The sequence below is a fragment of the Miniopterus natalensis genome, chromosome 4, assembly GCF_054644295.1.
Source record: "Miniopterus natalensis isolate mMinNat1 chromosome 4, mMinNat1.hap1, whole genome shotgun sequence".
In the NCBI taxonomy this organism is placed as follows: Eukaryota; Metazoa; Chordata; class Mammalia; order Chiroptera; family Miniopteridae; genus Miniopterus; species Miniopterus natalensis.
The window spans coordinates 67,986,340-68,004,946 of record NC_142084.1 but is presented as its reverse complement, the minus strand read 5'-3'; the positions used below and the strand labels follow the sequence as shown (position 1 = coordinate 68,004,946).

Here is an 18,607-nt window from a genome sequence, read left to right as displayed (position 1 = left end):
CCTGAAACCTATAAATTTTAACCGGTGTTGCTCCAATAAATGCAATTTTTAAAATTAAAGAAATAGCCCAGCTGGGCGTGGCTCAGCGGTTGAGCGTCGACCTAGGATCCAGGAGATCAGGGTTCGATTCCCGGTCAGGGCACATGCCCAGGTTGCGGGCTGCAGCCAATCAATGACTCATCATTGATATTTCTCTCTCTCTCTCTCCCTCTCCCTTCCTCTCTCTGAAATCAATAAAGATATATTAAAGTAAGTAAATAAATAAATAAAATTAAAGAAATAAAAAGATTTGATGCGCTTCCAGGTTGGTGAACACATGGAGGTGCTGGGAGGGCGCTGCACATGGAGAGCACATGGCAGCTCTGCTCTTATCTATGCCTTGCCCTATGCAGCTCTTCCACTTGGCTGTTCCTGAGTTACTTCCTTTTATAAACCTGTAATCTGATAAGTAAAATGTTTCTATAAGTACTGTGAACTACTCTAGTAAATTAATCAAATTTGAGGGGGGGTCATGGGAAAGCACGATCTATAGCCAGTTGGTCAGAAGCACCTGGATTTGCAATTGGCAGCTGAAGTGGGGGAGGACCGCCTTGTGGTACCAAGCCCTTACACTGTGGGATATGACACTCTCGAGGTAGATATTGTCAGAATTGAGTTCATTGAGTTCATTGCTTGGTAGTGTGGAAAAAGCACACATCTGAACATGGCTCATGGTGAGCACCTGGACACTGCACGGTGCCCTCAGATGGTCTCGTGATTATAGGACTCTTGACTCAGTATCCTGGGGCAGATCCAGCTCTGCCTCCTGGCCTCCTAAGTCTGAGCAGCAGGGGACCTGTGCTTAGGATTTCTCATTGATACAATAGGAAGGATGATGGAAACTTTCTCCCAGGGCCATGCTGAGGACGGGGAGGTGCCTTGCATGGTTTGAGCAACTCTGACACCCACCCTGGGCATTGAGGAATATGAACAATAGATGCTTAATTCGCAGGAAGCCCTAACCACCACGCCCAGCTACTGAGTCTGGCATGTGCCCCCTAAAGTCCACCCTGCTCTGACATGCTTCTTCCTGGTGCTCCCCACCAAGACCCCAGGTAAGGTCTCCTAGCCCAGACATGAGCCAGTGGTCATGGGCAGAGTGGTGGACAGACCCGGGTGGGATTGCCTCCGACATCCAGGGAAATGGGGTTCGTCCTCTGGCATCCAGGGCCCGCCCACCAGAGGCCAAGTGCTAATATGGTGCTATTTTCCACAGGAGGCAGGGCCCAGAGCCAGGCGTGGATCCTCCTCAGCATAGCTTCTTGAGCTGGCCCTAGGGGAGCAGGACTCCCAGTAGCCAGGCCAAGCGTGCCTGGAATCCAGTTTATGAGGCCCCAAGGGCTGTGTCATCTATGCATATGGGTCTTCTGTTGTCTGTCTCTGCAGATCCCCACCTTCCAGCTTCATCCCCTGTCCTGGGGAGGGAAGGAGAGAAGGATCTTCTGTGACCCCTGCACTGCTGCATCCTGTCCTTGGAACCCTGACAATTGGAGGCATGCAAGAGGGATGACTGGGGCAGACATCACGGAACAGCAGGGTCCCCTCTGAAACACAGAGAGGTTAGGGGCCGGTCCGCAGACATCTAGGGTCTTGGAATGGCAGGCGAGACTGGGGGATCAGCCCTAAGGAGAGGGCAGAGTGAGGTGGGCCCACAAGGCAGCCATGCTCGCAGTCAGCCACTCAGCTGCTCTATGCCAATCAGTAAAGGGCCATTACCCTGGGCCCTGAAATGTCCATCCTCACCCACTACCCTGTCCCCTCTCACCACCACCCCACAATGCACTCCAGGACTAAAGGGGTCCCCCTGCCCACAGGGGCCTGCAGGACCCAACTTATCCATTGGTCAGTGCCAAACATACTGTTTGAAGTCATTTAAACTTCCCCATGACCCCATGAGCCTTGCTGTCCCCATTTTCCTGATGGAAAAACAGATCTAGAGTGGGGAAGTCACTTGTCCAAGGTCACCTGTGCCATCTAGCCCATCCCAGCACTTGAGCTCTTTCCTCACAACTCACAGGCCCCCCGACAAAGTACATGGGTGCTGAGCATGTGTGTGGGTATTGTGTACATATATGTGAGGGGGTACGTTACATGTCTTTTTATGTGGAAGGGTGTACTGCATGTGTGTATGTGTGTGCCTTTAAGCTGCAGAGAACATGTGCACACCATACCCACGAAGTGGTGTATGTGTGGATTTTGTGTGTGAGTGCATGCCTGTCTGTCCTGGGTCCAGCCGAGTGGCTGTGAGCTTGTGTGTATCTTAGGGCGCATGGAGTATGTGTGCCTATATAGATGTGTGTTTGGTTGATGAAGAACGTCGAGCAAGGCTGTTTGTACATGTGCGAGAGCCGTTCAGGTTTCAGGACAGAGCAGCCTGAGTCTTCAGATGATTTTATAGCCATTTATTGTGCTCCAGTGAAATAGAAAAAGAAAGTGCTCGCGTTACAAACACCGCTGTCACATCCACATATGCCAGTCGCTGCAAACCAAACCGCGTGTGTCCGCTGGGTCTCTGGGCATGCAGTTGGCTCCCATTGTGGGAATGGAGTGGAGGCAGGCCGAGCCTGGGCTCTGGGGGCTTTGCTTGGGGGCTTCTTGTCCTGGGGGAACCCACCTGTGAGGGAGTGGGGGGACAGCTGGGGTAGCTTTGCTGAGTGCGTCCTTTGGGTGCTGTTGGGAACACCCGGCTTAATGTTGGACCCTGCAGCGCTCCAGGGAGGAGAGCCCCCTTTCCCCCCACAAACCCCCCAATCTGTTTCCCCCCCAAACACTAACCCTGTAGGCAGGTGCCAGGGGCTGGAGGGCGCCATGCAGGGGGCAGGGGGCAGCAGGGCCGGGCTAGGCCCTGCCGAGAGCAGCAGCCAGCCTCCCTGGGGGGAAGGCAGGAGGCCCAGGGCCCTAGGCAGAATTGTAGTAGTTGTGTGGGTGGTGGTTATGGGTAGGCTCGCCCATCTCTGGGTACTCAGGCGTCAGGCAGTATTTGGGGTCATAAACCTGGCGTGGCAGCCCGTACACCGTCATGCCCCGCTGTGAGGCCCCCTTATTGCTGCCCATCTGCAGGCTGACATTGAGAGTATCACAGTGCTCCATGCCCAGCCCCGGCTCGAAAATCTGCCGCTTGGTCCCGGGAGCCGTCATGCCAGCCTGTGGAAGGAATGCAGTCAGACCGTAGGCATGGCAAAGGGCAAGAGCCCCACCAGCCCACTCCACGGTTCCCTACACACCTGGCTGGCTCCCTTGTTGGTGCCCATCTGCAGGCTGATGGTGGCCTGGTCCAGGGGCTGGTCCGTGCCCAGCTTGGGGTCATAGAGGTGGCGTCGGGTACCATAGGCCGTCATGCCCTGCTGGCTGGCAAACTTGTTGGTGCCCATCTAGGGAGCCAGAAGGAGAGTCACCTCGAGGGTTACAGAGCCTCACCACAGACCACAAGATGTCCTGATGTCAGTGGACACTCACATGGCCCTCTAACAAGGCACTGTTTCCACCCTTAGGCTACAGACTGGAAACTGAGGCCCAGAGAAAGTGTCAGCTCAGTAAGTGGCTCAGAACACTCAGGCCTGACTTCCACAGTTCAAGTCCCAGCTTGGCCACTCATCACCTGGGTGAGCCTGACAAGCAAGCTAGCTTCTCCAGGCCTGTTTCTATATAAAGGTAACAGTACCTGCCTTCTAGAGCTGCTGGAGGAGTGAGTTAGGGTACAGAGTTAGAGCACAGTGCCTCACATGTAGTCTAATTAAGGCCAAATATGCTGTCCCCCAAAGCCTGCAGGGCCCAGGATGTCTTCCCAGCCTCCTCCACCTCCAGTCTGGGCTGAGGAGCAATTAGACCCAGGTGGGGAAGGGGAGTACCTGAAGCCCAATGATGTTCCGCCCTTCTCGAAGCTTCTCCGGCTCAAATTTCCGCTCCTGCTTCTCTGCGTACTTTACACCCACATTCACCTTGTTCCCTTTCGTCTTGGCCTGAAGAAGGCAAAAGAGGGCAGGGACTGATGAGGGAGCCTCTGCTGTACTGTCCCCTTCCAGCACCTGCTCTGCCCCTCCCACCCATGCTGGGCGCAGGGATGAGTGGCCCCACTTGAATCCCAGCCCAGACTGTCCACAGTCCCTCTGCCCCATTCCCACCCTTGACCCACACTCACCATGCTGGCCAGGGCCAGGAGGGTGGACTGCACCTGGGTGTGGTTGGTGTTCTCGAACAGGTCATTTGCCTCAAAGATGTCATGGGGCCTCACCCCATACTTGGTGATGGCCTTGATGAAGTTGCCTATGTTCTCCAGCTGGAGGGGGAGCAGGTGACAGTCAATGGGAGGCTCTATTGAAGGGTTGAAAGAGTTAAAAAGAGTCTGGGCTCACCTGGTGCCAGTTTTGTGTCGACTCATTGACCTTCTTCACCGAGCCTGGCTGGAGCTTATTGATGAACCTACAGGGAGTAGGGGAGGGGAGTGACAAAGGTGACCCCTGCTGGCCCCCCAGTGCTCAACCCAACAGGAAAAGGGGTTAGTCAGGATAACAGTAGGTAGGTGACATCCATTTTGCTGTTTCCCACTGCAGTCACTCTCAGCTGGATCCCCCACCACAATCCACCCCCAAAACACAGGCAGGACCAAGACAGAAAAACAAGCACAGGAGCCAGACTCTGTTCCTGGTCAGAAAGTCTTGTCTAAGGTGTGTGGGAGTCCCCTGGTGTGCCCCCACCTCCCTGGAGATGGAGTTTCAGTCTCCTTTTCTCTACACCATGGAGAGCCTGCAGTTCAGGCCTCCGCCTTCTCTGCCACCCTCACCCCCTGGACCTCATCCAGTATCTTGACTTTAAATGCCACTGATATGCCAACCACTCCTCAGTATCTTTCTGGAGCCCAGGCCTCTCACTGTCCAACCCAGCTCCCTACATGGGTGTGTCAAATCAAGCACCCCACCCCAGACTCCTGACACCCACCTCTCCCCACAGAACTTTCTCCTTCCCCAGCTCAGGAAACCCACCCTTACAGGGGCACAGGCAAGGCCCTCAGACTTGTCCTTGACTCTCCTCTGCCTTCTCTCACCCCCACATCCAATCCCTCAGCAAGGCCTCTGGCTCTGCCTTCTAAAGACATCCAGAAGACCACAGCTTTCCACCACCCTGCTCTGAGCCTCCAGCATCTCTTTCTCCTGGGCTCCAAGCTTCCACCTCATCACCTACAGACCCTTCATCTTGCAGCTAGAATGGCCTTTTTAAAACAATTCCCGTTACTCCCCACTTCAAAATGGTCCCAAGGTTTCCTAACTCCTTAGCGTGACTAAAAGCCCCCATGTCATCTGGTCCCCAGCTAACTCCCTCTACTTCCCCAAATTGTCCTGTGCCAGCCACTCCTCCCTGTTCCTGGAACACACCATGCACGTTCCCACCTCAGGGCCTTTGTACTGGTTGGCCCCCCTGCCTGGCCCACTCTTCCCTCAAACACTCACCTGGCTTCCTCCCTCTCTTTGTCCGAGTTTCTGCACAAATATTACCTCTTCAGAAAGACCTCCCAGACCATTCTGTATAAAGCAGCTACCCTTCACTCCATGGGGCACCCCATCCTTTCCCACTGACTCTCTTCTCCATATCACTTCCCATCATAGGCAAGTATGTGATTATTTCATTGATTATTCAATCCATCTCCCCCACTAAGACTAAAGCTCCCTGTGAGCTCTGAGGCTGTTTTGTTCACTATCCCCAGCAGGAGCTCCATAAATTCTTGGTGCACAAAGGACTGAGCGGGTGAGTGGCTCTGCACTCTTTTTGTTGTTGTTTGTTAATACTAACTCGAGGATATTTTTTACATTGATTTTTAGAGAGTGGGAGAGGGGGAGAGAGAGAGAAATATTGGTGTAAAACAGACACATCAATTGGCTGCCTCCCACATGTGCCCCAAATCAAATCTGCAACCCAGGTACATGCCCTTGACCGGAATCGAACCAGAGACCTTTCAGTGTGCCAGCGGACACTCTAACCACTGGGCCACACTGACCAAGGTGGCTCTCCACTCTTTAAGATCTAGCAGCCCTGACTGACACCAGGCTGTCTCTCTATTTCTTGTTCCGAGTGGATATTGTAGAGCAAGATACTCCTGTCTGGCCCCGCCAGTGTGGCTTGGTTGAGTACTGTCCCACACACCAAGAGGTCACAGGTTCGTTTCCAGGTCAGGGCACAGGCCTGGGTTTCAGGTCTGATCCCTGGTAGGGGGCATGCAGAGGCAGCCGATCAATGTTTCTCACTCTTTGATGTATCTATCTCTCCCTCTCCCTTCCTCTCTCTCTAAAATCAATAAAAACATATTTAAAAAAAAAAAAAAATAGTCCCCTCTGCCCCCTTTCCAGCACCTAAGGCTTGGTAAGGGACATTCCCAAGGGCACACTCTGGTCTTCACGGGCACCCTGTCCTAGGTCAGACTCAGAGATACAGGCAGGACCTCTGCTGGGCTCAGAGCCTTGCCCAGCATTAGAGCTGTGGTTGAATCTAGAATCAGGGTTTGGGAGCTGTGAAGGTTTGCATCTTCCTCAGTGATTTAAGTTCTGAGAAGAGCAAAAAATCAGAGCCTACTTAAATTACTGTGGCACATCCCTCATGTCACCAAGCCAGCGAAGGACAGCCAGTGTTGCTTGTCTTTTAGCTGTGACCTCTCTTTCTTGGGACGATGGAGGCCATAAATGGGCCTATGTGCCCTATCCTGGTGGTGGTAAGAGCTAGAATCTGGAGTCATTTCCATTGGAAATGCATGGGACTTTGAGTGATGTGTTTTACCTGAGTCTCAGTTTTCATTCCTGTTCAATGGGCACAATGATTATTTGCACCTCAGAGGACTGTTTCAAGGTCTAAGAAATAACGTGCCCAACCCAGCTCATGGTTGGTGGTGAAGGGGTTGAGGGGGAGAGATGAATAACAGTTGGGGGTCAGCCCTAGGCAGAGTCTAGGCCAACGGTGCCCCACTCACTCGCAAAGAATGATGCCATCTTTGAGGCCATCCATGAAGTTGTTTCCTATGCGGCGTCCTGTCACTCCCTCAATCCACTCTCGAAGCTCCTGCTCCCGCTGAGGGTCGTACTTCTGGGCCAGCTGTGGGTGGGAGGCACAAAGTTGATGAGGAGGATATGGGAGGGCAAGCTTCGCTCTCTAAGCCTGATCTCCTTTCTCATCTCTTCCCAACTAAGGCAATTCTGCCACAGTGTCCATGGGGGGGGGGGCACCCGAGGGGCTGAGGGCCAGGGCTGAGGTGGCACCTGCCCAGGGGGCCATTCCAGGCATTCTGAGGTTTGGCACCAGAGAATGTGGACAAGGGTGGGTGGAGAGGGGGATACTCTAAGTTGGGGGGTGGTGCCTGGCCTCCTGGTTCCCCCTCCAGGCCAAACTTGGGGCTTTGCTTTCCCTGGCCTTGCCTCCTCTGCCCCCCAGTCCCTCCCCCTGCTGGAAGACTGGGAGCCTTTGGCAAAGGAGGAGGAGCCCTAAGGAGGTGCCCCTGAATGCTGCCTTGCAGGGGACTGCTGTCTTGATTCTCTGTCTCCAGGTCACCATCTAAGGCTCCAGCTCTGGCGGGGCATCAGGCCTCGTTTTTGTCTTACTTCTGGCCCCAAGCACTGTGTCTGTATTTCTCTGTCTCTCTCCCCATTCCCCGGGTCCTCTGTCTCTCTCTCCCCGAGCTCTGTCTGTCTTTACTTGGCTCTGTCTTCCTGTCCGCATCGCTCCATGTCTGGCTGGGGGTGGGCCCCATCGTTCATCTGTGGATCACTCTCCATTTCGGACTTCAGGTTCCCTGGCTCGGGTGGGGTGGGGCTCGCCTGTCTCCCCTTCTCCTCCTCCATCTGTGTCTCAGTCTTATCTCGCCCCTGGCTCGTCCTCCCCCATCTGTCTCCCTCCTGTCTCAGGATCCCAGAATCTGTGTTTCTCTAGAACCCGCAGCCTCCAGCCCAGACAGGCTCCCAGCCCCTGGGGGACCGAACTGCCCCTTCTTTTGGGGGAGGGGGAGGTGGGAGGGAGCGGACCCCTCACCTGGCCCGGGTGCTGTCAGCCCCCCTCCCCACCAGTCCTGCTTTATAAAGCAAACCGGCCCTTATATAGAGCGGCCCAGCGGGCCGGGCTCCCCGAGGCCGCCTTATATGGCGTGGCGGCTCCGCTGGACTCTGGGGCCGGCGCTGGAGGGGGGGGGTGCGGGGAGCACTCGGATGTGTTTCCAGCATGAGCACCCGCCCCCCACCTGCCCCATTCTCCAGCCACGAGGATCCCCGTCCCAGGGTCCAATACTAGCTCCCCACTTCCTCAGTGGCTGGCGCTGAAGGGGGAGAGGGGTGCGGGGAGAACTGGGATGTGTCTCCAGCATGAGTACCCACCCCCCACCTGCTCCCTTCTCCAGCCAGGAGGATCCCCAACCTAGGTTCCAACACTAGCTCCCCACTTCTTCGCTCCCTGGCAAAAGCTACCCTGTGCCTCAGTGTTCCCCTCTGTCAAATGGGTCTGAGACTCATCCCCTGGCAGGCTTCATGGGAGCATTCCAGTGGGTTGGGGACTTCAAGTTCGCTGCCCTGGAGAAGGACCTAGCTCAGCACCTCCCTTTTGTAGGACCCTAGCTACTTGCCTCTCTGCTCGGAACCTCAGTTTACTCATCCATAGCATGGAGGTCATGTCTCAACGCTTTCCTAATTCCTAAACTAGGAGACCCCTGCCCTGTTTCTAATGCCCACTCTCTGCCCTCCTCAGCTTCCTCTTTCTCCCTTCACCTTCCAGGAACCCCAGCTCTCAAGCATTCCCCAACTTATTCGTCAGGCTGAGGGAGTGGGGAAGATCACTAAGTCTCCCAGAGTCTACCACAAAAACAAAAGGTTAACAGGATTCTTGATGAAGTAGGGTTTTCACAATGGAATGACCCCACTGTTTATCTGTGGTTGCCTGTATGCTCCCCACTCCATGCCCCAACAATAACCGGGGGCTCTGGGATCTCAAGAAGGAGAGGAAGGCAACCTCTATGGCATACTTGTCCCTCTTCCCTCTCAGGTTCCAAGTCACATGGAATAGACAGGAGGGTGTCCAGGGAAACCCCAAGAGCGGGCCTCCGGCCTGGCAGGATGTGTGGACCAGACCAGGGGAGGCCCTCTAGCCCTACCTTGTTCTTGACCTCGGCTGACAGACCATAGGCGGGGCCTCTGTTGAAGTGAGCAGAGGACATGCTGACCGGTGGTGGGCAGTGGTGACCGTGGCTCTGAGGACCGCTGCAGCAGCTGAGGCTCTGTCTGCACCCTCTTCCCTCCTCACGGTTTTGAAGCTCCGGAGGCGGCCCGGGCCTCTTCCAAGGCCGTCCCATTGGCCACAGAGGCCTGCCAAGGGGCGGGGCGCCCCCCCACCTTGGCCACCCCCCTTTCGTGATGTCAGGGCCTTGGTATTGGGAGCTGATTGTGTCATTGTTTCCACCTAGGGGGGCGACCTGGGTTATTCTTTTGGGGGGAGCTTAGCCAGACAGAGACCGACCTTACCCCAGTCCTCCCCAACCCCCACTGTTCTTTGGGCCTCTGGCTGGGTCTCCCAGTTTCTTTGTGTCTGTCTCTGAGGCTATCTGTGTCTCTGATGCCATCTCTCCATGTCTCTCTCCAGTCTTGAGGCAAGACTGCCACACGTGGTAGGGTAGTGAGCACCACCCTCGGTTTAACTCCAGAAACCAACAGTCCTTAACTATAAACATGTCCCTTCTTCTCTCTGAGCCTTTGTTGTCACATCTGTAAAATGGGCTAATGATAGTGCCTGCCTTGTGAGAATGTTGTGAAGATCCAAAGAAACAAGGCCTCTGATGTGCCCAGTGCAGTGCCTGGCATAGGGGAGAACTCAGGGAATAGCAGTCCTTTCTGCTGAGAATCTTATAAGATCCTGAGGGAGCAAAGATTCTGGATCTGACCCTCCCCATCTACCTATGGGTTGAACGTATTAGCAGGTTTCAGGCCATGGACATCCCCATGCATCCCTGCCCCAGCCAAGATGACCTGGAGGGAATACCCGCAAGCAGTACCAGCTAGCCAGATCCCACCCCTGGACCACAGGGTGACATGCCCACATATTCCACATATGTTAAGGCCATATTAGTGACACTTGAATGACATATCAGCAACCCGCCATCCACTATGTCAAGGACATTCAATTTGCTGGCCATGTGCTGAAGGTACTGTTGTGATATGCTAATATGACAACAGCACTGTACATGTATCAACTCAGTCCTCACAACACTCAGAAGTGGACATTGTTATTATATGCAATCTAAAGATGGGGAAACTGAGGCAGGGGTGTGGAATCACTTCCCCAGTGTCACACATCTTGCCAGTGGCAGAGCAGAATTTGAATCCAGGTCCCCACCCTTAATGCTAAGAGGCAAACTCAACCTTGGCACTGTAGACATCAGGGCTGGGTAATTCCGCATGGTGGGGGCCGTCCTGGACATTGTAGGACTTTAAGCAGTATCCTGGGCTTCTGCCTACTACATACCAGTGACACTCCCTTAGTCTTGACCAACAGAAATGTTTCCAGACATTGACAGATGATCCCAGGGGAAGGAGGAGGGCAGATCTCCCCCATTTGAGAAGGACTGGGCTAAGACAACAAAGGACAAGTTGTGGCGTGTAATGATATGTTGAAGATACACTAAAATACATAAATGAACTAACAATTAGCTCCTGGTATGTACTAAGTGTAGTGGCTCGGTTAACTCCTTCCTCACAACAGCCTTATGAAGTGGGGTCGATATGAGGCACAGAGAGGAGAAGCCGACTGCCCGGGGCACACAGCACGAGGTTGGCTGATTCAGAATTCGAACACGTAATTCCGGAATCCTGGCAAGGCAGAGCGGCCCTGGGCAACCACTCGTCGCTACTGCGCATGCGAGGACCCGCGCCCCGGCGGAGCTCGAGACTGGCGCCCCCTGGCGGCCCCGACGGGAAGGGCGGAGCTTGGCAGGGACCCGACGCCGGTGACGCGCACGCTGACTCACTCCACCCCGCCTCCCGGCCGGCGGCCACCTGGCCATTTATAGAATCCTCGCCGGCTCTGAAGTCACAGCCCAGGCACGACGGGGGCGGGGTGGGGGAGCACTTGGCGCGCCCCGCGACGGGGCAGCCCGGGGTCCCCCTAGAGGGTGGCCCTTTCTAGGTTTGTCCTGTCCCTCCAATTCTGGGTCTGTGTCTTTCTATCTTATACTGTCTTTAGGTCGCTTTATGTCCGTCTCTGCATCGCCTAGCCTTTTTCTGTCTCACTCTGTGTCTCTATGAATTTGCCTGTCACACTGCCTACGCCTTTCTCTGTCCCCATGTCTCCTCTCTATTATCTCTTCATCTCTGTTTCTGTTTCACGTCTCTGGGTGTCTTTCTGTCTCTCTGTCTCTGTACCTCTTCGGTAGATGGGCGTAGAGCCGGGGGCGGGAGGGTGCTGATGTCATCCCAAGCCCCCCACGGCAGGGGACTTCCCCATCACTGGCTCTCCTGTGTGCAGTCCATTCAGCTCCCATCTAGCTTTTCCCAGGCCCCAGACCCTCGGTGCCTTAGTTTCCCATCTATATGAAAAGATGGGATCTTGTAAGGAACAGAGTTTCCCAAGGGGTTCAGGTCAGTCATGAAAGAAAAGCCCTGGCATTTCTCAACCCTAGAAGGCCCATAAAACCTTGCTCTCAGAACGCGCGCGGGCGCGCACACACACCCCTCTGTACTTATATGTCTACAGGGGAGATCTGAAACTCCCTCCCCCCTTTACCTATCTTGACAGCCCCCCTTGGCCAGCGCCCTCCTCACCTAGCTTTCCCCTCTGGAAAACAGGAAGAGGCTTTTGTTCATAAGGGATTGTTTTGGAAGGGCACACTCCACGCCAGGCACTGTGCCAGGCACAATCTCAATTAATCCTCACCACCACCCTCTCAGAGTAGAAAGTCTTAGGCCCATTTTATTTATTTATTTATTTATTTATTTATTTATTTATTTATTTATTTATTATTATTTATTTATTTATTTAAAATATATCTTTATTGATTTCAGAGAGAAGAAGGGAGAAGGAGAGAGAGATAGAAACATCAATGATGAGAGTCATTGATTGGCTGCCTCCTGCACGCCCCAGACTGGGGATCGAGCCTGCAACCCAGGTATGTGCCCTGACCAGGAATCGAACCACGATCTCCTGGATCCTAGGTTGATGCTCAACCACTGAGCCACACCCAGCCGGGCAGGCCCATTTTATAGATAAGGAAACTGGAGGTTCAAAGAAGCCAAGCCACTATCCCATGGTCACACTGCCCCTATAGCTCCCAGATCCTTCCACATGTATTTCTTGAGTGCCCAAGCAAGCTCCCACCTCAGGACCTTTGCAGTTCCTTCCACTTGGACACATTTCCACAAGATGGAGGTCTACATGGCCTTCACTCATTTTCTGCTCAAATGTCACCTTTTCAGAGAAGCCCTCCTTGACCACCCGCTCTAAAATAATAGCATCCCCCACCACCTGACTGACTGTGAGAGGATGGCACAAGGGAGGAGCTGTTTGCACCTGGCATAAAATGTCTACCTCCATAAAAACTTTCATTTTAAAAAGTGGTTTTAAAAAGCACCCCCATCTCTATCTCCTCTCCTTGCTTCCTTTTTCTTATCATCTTCTATTTGCTTATCATCTTTCTCATTCAGCAAGAACAGAAACTCCCCAGGGGCAGGGCTTTGCCTGTTCACTGCTCTCTCCCCAGTGCCCAGTACAGTGCCTGTACATAGCAGGTGCTCAAAAGATGCTCAGTGTGTAAATAGAATTAAAGTGGGTGAGCCAGGTGACTTGGACCTACGTCTGTCTGAAATATTGGTGCTTAGCCACGCACAAACGATGGGCACAATATCCCAGCACCTCCTGGACGTAGGACCATTGAGGTGGGGTCATTTTTGTGTTTGCATTTCAACCTTCCAGAGAGACCAGGTGGAGGGCAGAGAGGGGATTGGTACACAGGCTATCACTTCAGTTATTCCAGGCCATTCTACAGCTGCACACTCCCTTGTCTAGCTTTGAACTTTGCAAGAAGTTTTGTGGGAAGAACATCTAGATCAAGAGAGCTTTTTTAAAACAGTGGGGAAGGGGGTGATAAGATTTGCAAAAATCGTAATACTTGACCACACACCAGTTCCTGGGAGGCTTTGGGAACATTGTTGATGAGTGTGGGCAATCTGTTGCTAGCTTTCAAAATGACAAGTGTCCTTACCTTTCCTGATGGTTAATTTTATGTGTCAACTTGGCTGGGCTACAGGGTGTCCAGATATTTGGTCAAACATTATTCTGGGTGTTTTTATGAGGGTGTTTCTGGATGAGATTAACAGTCAAGTTGGTAGACTGAGTAAAGCAGGTTGGCCTCCTCAGTATGAGTGGGCCTCTTCTAATTCAAGTTGGAGGCCTGAATAGAATAAAAAGACTGACCCTCCATGGAGTAAGAGAGAATTTCTCCTGCCTGAGTGCCTTTAGCCAGGACATTGGTCTTTTCTGCCTTCAGAAAGAACTGAAACATCAGTGCTTGGGTCTCAAGCCTGTGCCAGCTTTCAGACTGGAACTTATAGCATTGGCTTTCCTGTGTCTCCAGCCTGTCAACTAAGACCTTAGACTTCTCAACCTCCATAACCATGTGACTCAAGTCCTTATAATAAATAATATGTATCCTATTATAATATATATTATATGTATTATATATAAATCATATATACAGGGTGGGGCAAAAGTAGGTTTACAGTTGTTCATATGGAAAATATGCCAGGACAGTGTGGCTCAGTGGTTGAGCATCGACCTGTGATCCAGGAGATCTCTGTTCAATTTCTGGTCAGGACACATGCCAGGGTTGCAGGCTCAATCCCCAGTAGGGGGCATGCAGGAGGCAACCGATCAATGACTCATCATTGATGTTTCTGTCTCTCTCTCCCTTCCTCTCTCTGAAATCAATAAAAATATATTTAAAAAAGAAAATAGCCCTAGCCGGTTTGGCTTAGTAGTTGGAGCGTCAACCCATAGACTAAAGGGTCCAGGGTTTGATTCCGACCAAGGGCACGTGCCTAGGTTGCAGGCTCGATCCCCAGCCCCAGTTGGGCACATGCAGGAGGCAACCAATCAATGTGTCTCTCTCACATCAATGTTTCTCTCTCTCTCCCTTCCACTCTCTCTGAAAAGCAATGGAAAAAATGTCCTCGGTGAGGATTTAAAAAAAAATAATAATAATATAATTCATAAATAATACAGGACTAAAACAAAAATAAAATATAAAAAAAGGTCAAATGTTTTCAAATAAATTAAACCAAAGAAAGTAAAAAGTAAATAAATAAATAAATAAATAAATAAATAAATAAATAATACAGGAATAAATTCTGTTTCCTGTACTCACAACTGTAAGCCTACTTTTGCTCCATCCTGTATATATATATACAGTAGTATTCTATTGGTTCCATTTCTCTGGAGAACCCTGTCCACCTAATACACTTTCTGAACCAACAAATCTTTTTTTTAGAATAGTCCTGCCTGGCCGGGCGTGGCTCAGCGGTTTAGCGTTGACCTAGGATCCAGGCTATTGGGGTTCGATTCCCCATCAGGGCAAATGCCCGGGTTGCAGGCTCGATCCCCAGTCCCCGGGGGCGTGCAGAAGGCAGATGATCAATGACTCTCTCATCATTGATGTTTCTATCTCTCTCTCCCCCTCGCCTTTCCTCTCTCTGAAATCAATAAAGATATATTTTAAAAAATAAATAAAAATAGAATAGTCCTTAGAAGTACAAATGTAAGTGTGAAGGATGAGCTATGTGCAAGAACACTGATTTCAGTGGCCTTTTAATGATGTCATCCTGCCCGGCTGGGCGTGGCTCAGCAGTTGAGCGTCGACCTAGGATCCGGGCGGTCGGGGTTCGATTCCTGGTCAGGGCACATGCCTGGGTTGTGGGCTTGATCAATGACTCTCTCATCATTGGTGTTCCTGTCTCTCTCCCTCTTCTTTCCTCTCTCTGAAATCAATAAAGATATAACAATAAAATAATAATAATAATAATAATGTCATCCTATAGTTCTATCAACAAGGAACAAGTGAGATAGACAAAGATGAAGGCAGGATATGCAGTACTTTGTTTAATTTCAATAAAGGCACTGGTGCTGTGGTTAAGAGTGAGGGCTCTGGATCTATATTCCATGGGTTTGAGACATACCCTGGTGCTTCCTGGCTGTGTGACCTTGTACAGGTCTTAACCTCTCTGTGCCTCAATTTTCTCCTCTGGAAAATGTGCATATTGATAGTGCCTGCTTCATGGTTTTATTTATTTACTACTTTATTACTTTTTATTTTGAGATAATTTAAGATTTATAGAAAAGGTGCAAAGACAGCATAGAGTTCCAGTATACCCTTCACCCAGTTGTCCCTACTGTTAACATCTTACACAACCATAGTACATTCATTAAAAGCAAGAAATACCTTGGTAAAATACTATTAATAAACTACAGACTTGATTCAGATTTCTCGTTTTCCTACTCATGTCCTCTTTCTGCTCCAGGATGCAATCCAAGGTCCCTCATTGTATTTAGTTGTCATGTCTCCTTAGACTCCTCCAGTCTGTGACAGTCCCTCAATTTTCATGACCTTGACACTTCTAAAAAGTACTGGTCAGTAGCTTTGTACATCGTCTCTCAGTTTGGTTTGTCTTGATTGGGTTGAGGTTTTCCCATTACTGGGAAGGATACCAGAGAGGTGATGTTCTCTGGGGAGGGGGCGGGGAGGTTTATGATGTCACTATGACTCATCGCTAGTGATGTTAAGCTTGGTCCCTTGTTTAAGGTGGTGTCTGCCAAGATCCTCCACTGTGAAGCTATTTTCCCTAGGGTGGTTTTGAGGACTCCATGTTAAAGGATCTACATAGTTCACACGTACCATTGTGGTCTATGTTAATAAATACAAAAAAAAATATGTAAATGCTTGTTTGTACTTCTGTAAAGTAAATAAGAGCTGTAACTGCCCCAGGAGGGAAATGCGCACCGGGAGCTCTGAAGCCAGGTATCCAGGTCAGCTTCCCCACCTCTGCCCCGCTGAGCGAGCTAACTGGGCCTGCGCCTTAGTTCCGCGCCCAGCAGACGGCAGTAGCGCCCCCAGCAGCTGCCCGCGTGGCTGCCCACGTGCTGGGGAGGGGCTATGCAAGCCCTCCTGGGCCGGCAGCTGATTGGCTGCAGCGCCTCTCAGATCGGCCAATCACAGGAATCTTGATGGGACAGCGGCTGGACAGAGCACCCTAAGGGTGGCTGAGTCTCCTTGTCAGCATCCTGCGTCGTGGAGGCCAAGGGACTGAAGAAATGACTCTATGGGGGAAAATAACCATCCTCCCCTGGAGCCTCTGCTACTGCCAAGCCCCCATTTTATGTGATAATCCACTTAGGTTATTAACAGCTTATTTGGGGAGCCCAGGACCTCCCACTCCAATCTAACCTTATCATCACTTTTTTTAGTAGACCTTTTAAAAAATTGTAGTAAAATATGTAACATAAAATTTACCATTTTAAGTGTTCAGGTTTGTGGTACCAAGCACAATTATGTTGTTGTGCACCACCATCCATCTCCAGGACCTTTTTTATCCTCCAAGACTGAAACTCTGTCACTATTAAATGTCACTAATTCCCCATTCCCTCTCCCTCAATCCCTGGCACCCACCATCTACTTTATGTTTGTATGATAATTTGACTACTCTGGGGACCTCATATAGTGTAATCATACAGTATTTGTCCTCTTGTGACTGGTTTATTCACAAAAGGACAGAATTTCCTTCCTTTTTAAGGCTGAATAAACATTCCATTGTATGTACATACCACACTTTGTTTATTAATTGATCTGTCGATGGACATTTGAATTGCTTTCACAATTGTAAATCATGTTGCTATGAATATGGTGGGTAACTATCTGTTTGAGTCCCTGCTTTCAATTTTTCAGGGTATATACCCAGAAGTGGAATTGCTAACTCATATGGTAGCTCTATTTTTAATTTTTTGAGGAACTGTTTTCCATTGTGACTGAACCATTTTACATTCCTACCAACAGTGTACAGGGGTTCCACTTTTTTCACACCCTTACTAACACTTGTTAGATCCTGGTTTTTTGGTAATAGCCATCCTAATGGATGTGAAATGTTTAAATAGATTTTAAAGTATATCATGTATGTAGAAAAGTATACAAATTATAGCTCAATGAATCAATTGTCACTTTTTAAAACTTTTAAATTGAGATATTAAAGAAAAATGCACAGATATTAATGGATAATTCCATGAACTTTTACATACATATGCACCATGAAATTGCCACACAGCTCAAACTATAAAACATTTATTTGTTTAAAAACTCTTAGTCTATTAATATTAATCATTTTGTTAATCATATGTAGCATTTTACATTTTTTAAAAAATGTTTTTATTGATTTCAGAGAGAGGATGGAAGAGGGAGATAGAGAGAGAAACATCAATGATGAGTCATTGATCAGCTGCCTCCTGCATGCCCCCTACTGGGGATCCAGCCCCCATCCCAGGCATGTACCCTGACTGGGAATCGAACTGTGATCTCCGGGATCATAGGTTGATGCTCAACCACTGAGCCACGCCTGGCCAGGCACGTTTTACGTTTTTACTTCATGAATTTGGAAACAATTTCTAAGCCACTTGGAGAACTTAATTTTCCTGTTTCAAATTAATTTTATATTTCCTTTGGATCTAGCACAAAACCTGTATTTGTTTTAAAATAGGTATAAATAGCCTGGCTGTCCTGGCTCAGGGGTTGAGCATCAACCTATAATCCAGGAGATCACAGTTCGATTCCCAGTCAGGGCACATACCTAGGTTGTAGGCTGGATCCCCAGTGGGGGGTTTGCAGGAGGCAGCTGATCAATGACTCTCTCATCATTGATGTTTCTGTCTCTCCTTCTCCCTTCCTCTCTCTGAAATCAATAAAGATATACTAAAAAATTAAAAATAAAATACATATAAATATTTGTTGAATTAATGAATGTATTTTGGTGTTTTGTTTGAGATGGCAGGATGACAGAAGACATGAAATACCTAAATTAATACACAGAACACAGAGAATCAAGCTCTACATACAAGCAAAAAGGAACTAAAAAATGTTATTACAGAAAGTAATGCATTCAAAGTTCAAAAGTAGATTAAGGTTACAAAGATGATAAAAAATCATATCCTAAACAGTTTTACAGTTGCACTTAATTTTTTTACATGCTACAAAAATAGTTGTAAAATATTTCTATTGAACATGGGTCTTTTGTCTTCTCCCCCTCTAGAATGCCAGCTACCCAAGGTCAGGAATCTTCCTTTGCTCACTGCTGTTCCTCAAGGGTTAGAACAGTGACTGGTACAAAGGAGACACTTAATAAACACTTACTGAGTGAACATGAGCCTTCTGGTTATGGAATGGGCACAGCCTCAGGCTCCTCTGCACAACCTCCACCACTTTAGCCCTGAGTCCAAGTCTGCAGCACGGTTTAGGGGAGCTCCTCCACATCTCTTCAATCCCTTCCCATACTCTGCTCTGGGATGTGAGGGCTCCTCCACCTCAGGC

At 50.0% G+C, this 18,607-nt stretch overlaps 1 protein-coding gene across 1 annotated transcript; it reads right to left on the bottom strand.

The window, feature by feature from the left end:
• Positions 1-2,759: 2,759 nt before the first annotated feature.
• On the bottom strand, positions 2,760-9,214 carry CNN1 (calponin 1). The gene is made up of 7 exons (XM_016207873.2): positions 9,152-9,214; positions 6,992-7,113; positions 4,392-4,458; positions 4,178-4,315; positions 3,888-3,998; positions 3,264-3,410; positions 2,760-3,183 (listed from the first exon to the last, which is right to left on the bottom strand). Exons 1-7 carry the CDS (start codon positions 9,212-9,214, stop codon positions 2,938-2,940), a joined length of 894 nt encoding a protein of 297 aa, XP_016063359.2. The 3' UTR covers positions 2,760-2,937.
• Positions 9,215-18,607: the final 9,393 nt, after the last annotated feature.

Excerpts from the sequence above, each read along its gene's own strand:
- CNN1 (XM_016207873.2), bottom strand. The coding sequence starts at position 9,214 with ATGTCCTCTGCTCACTTCAACAGAGGCCCCGCCTATGGTCTGTCAGCC. Across the intron at positions 3,411-3,887 it reads GGAACATCATTGGGCTTCAG|ATGGGCACCAACAAGTTTGC; the intron begins GTACTCCCCTTC and ends CTGGCTCCCTAG. Across the intron at positions 3,184-3,263 it reads CCAACAAGGGAGCCAGCCAG|GCTGGCATGACGGCTCCCGG; the intron begins GTGTGTAGGGAA and ends TTCCTTCCACAG.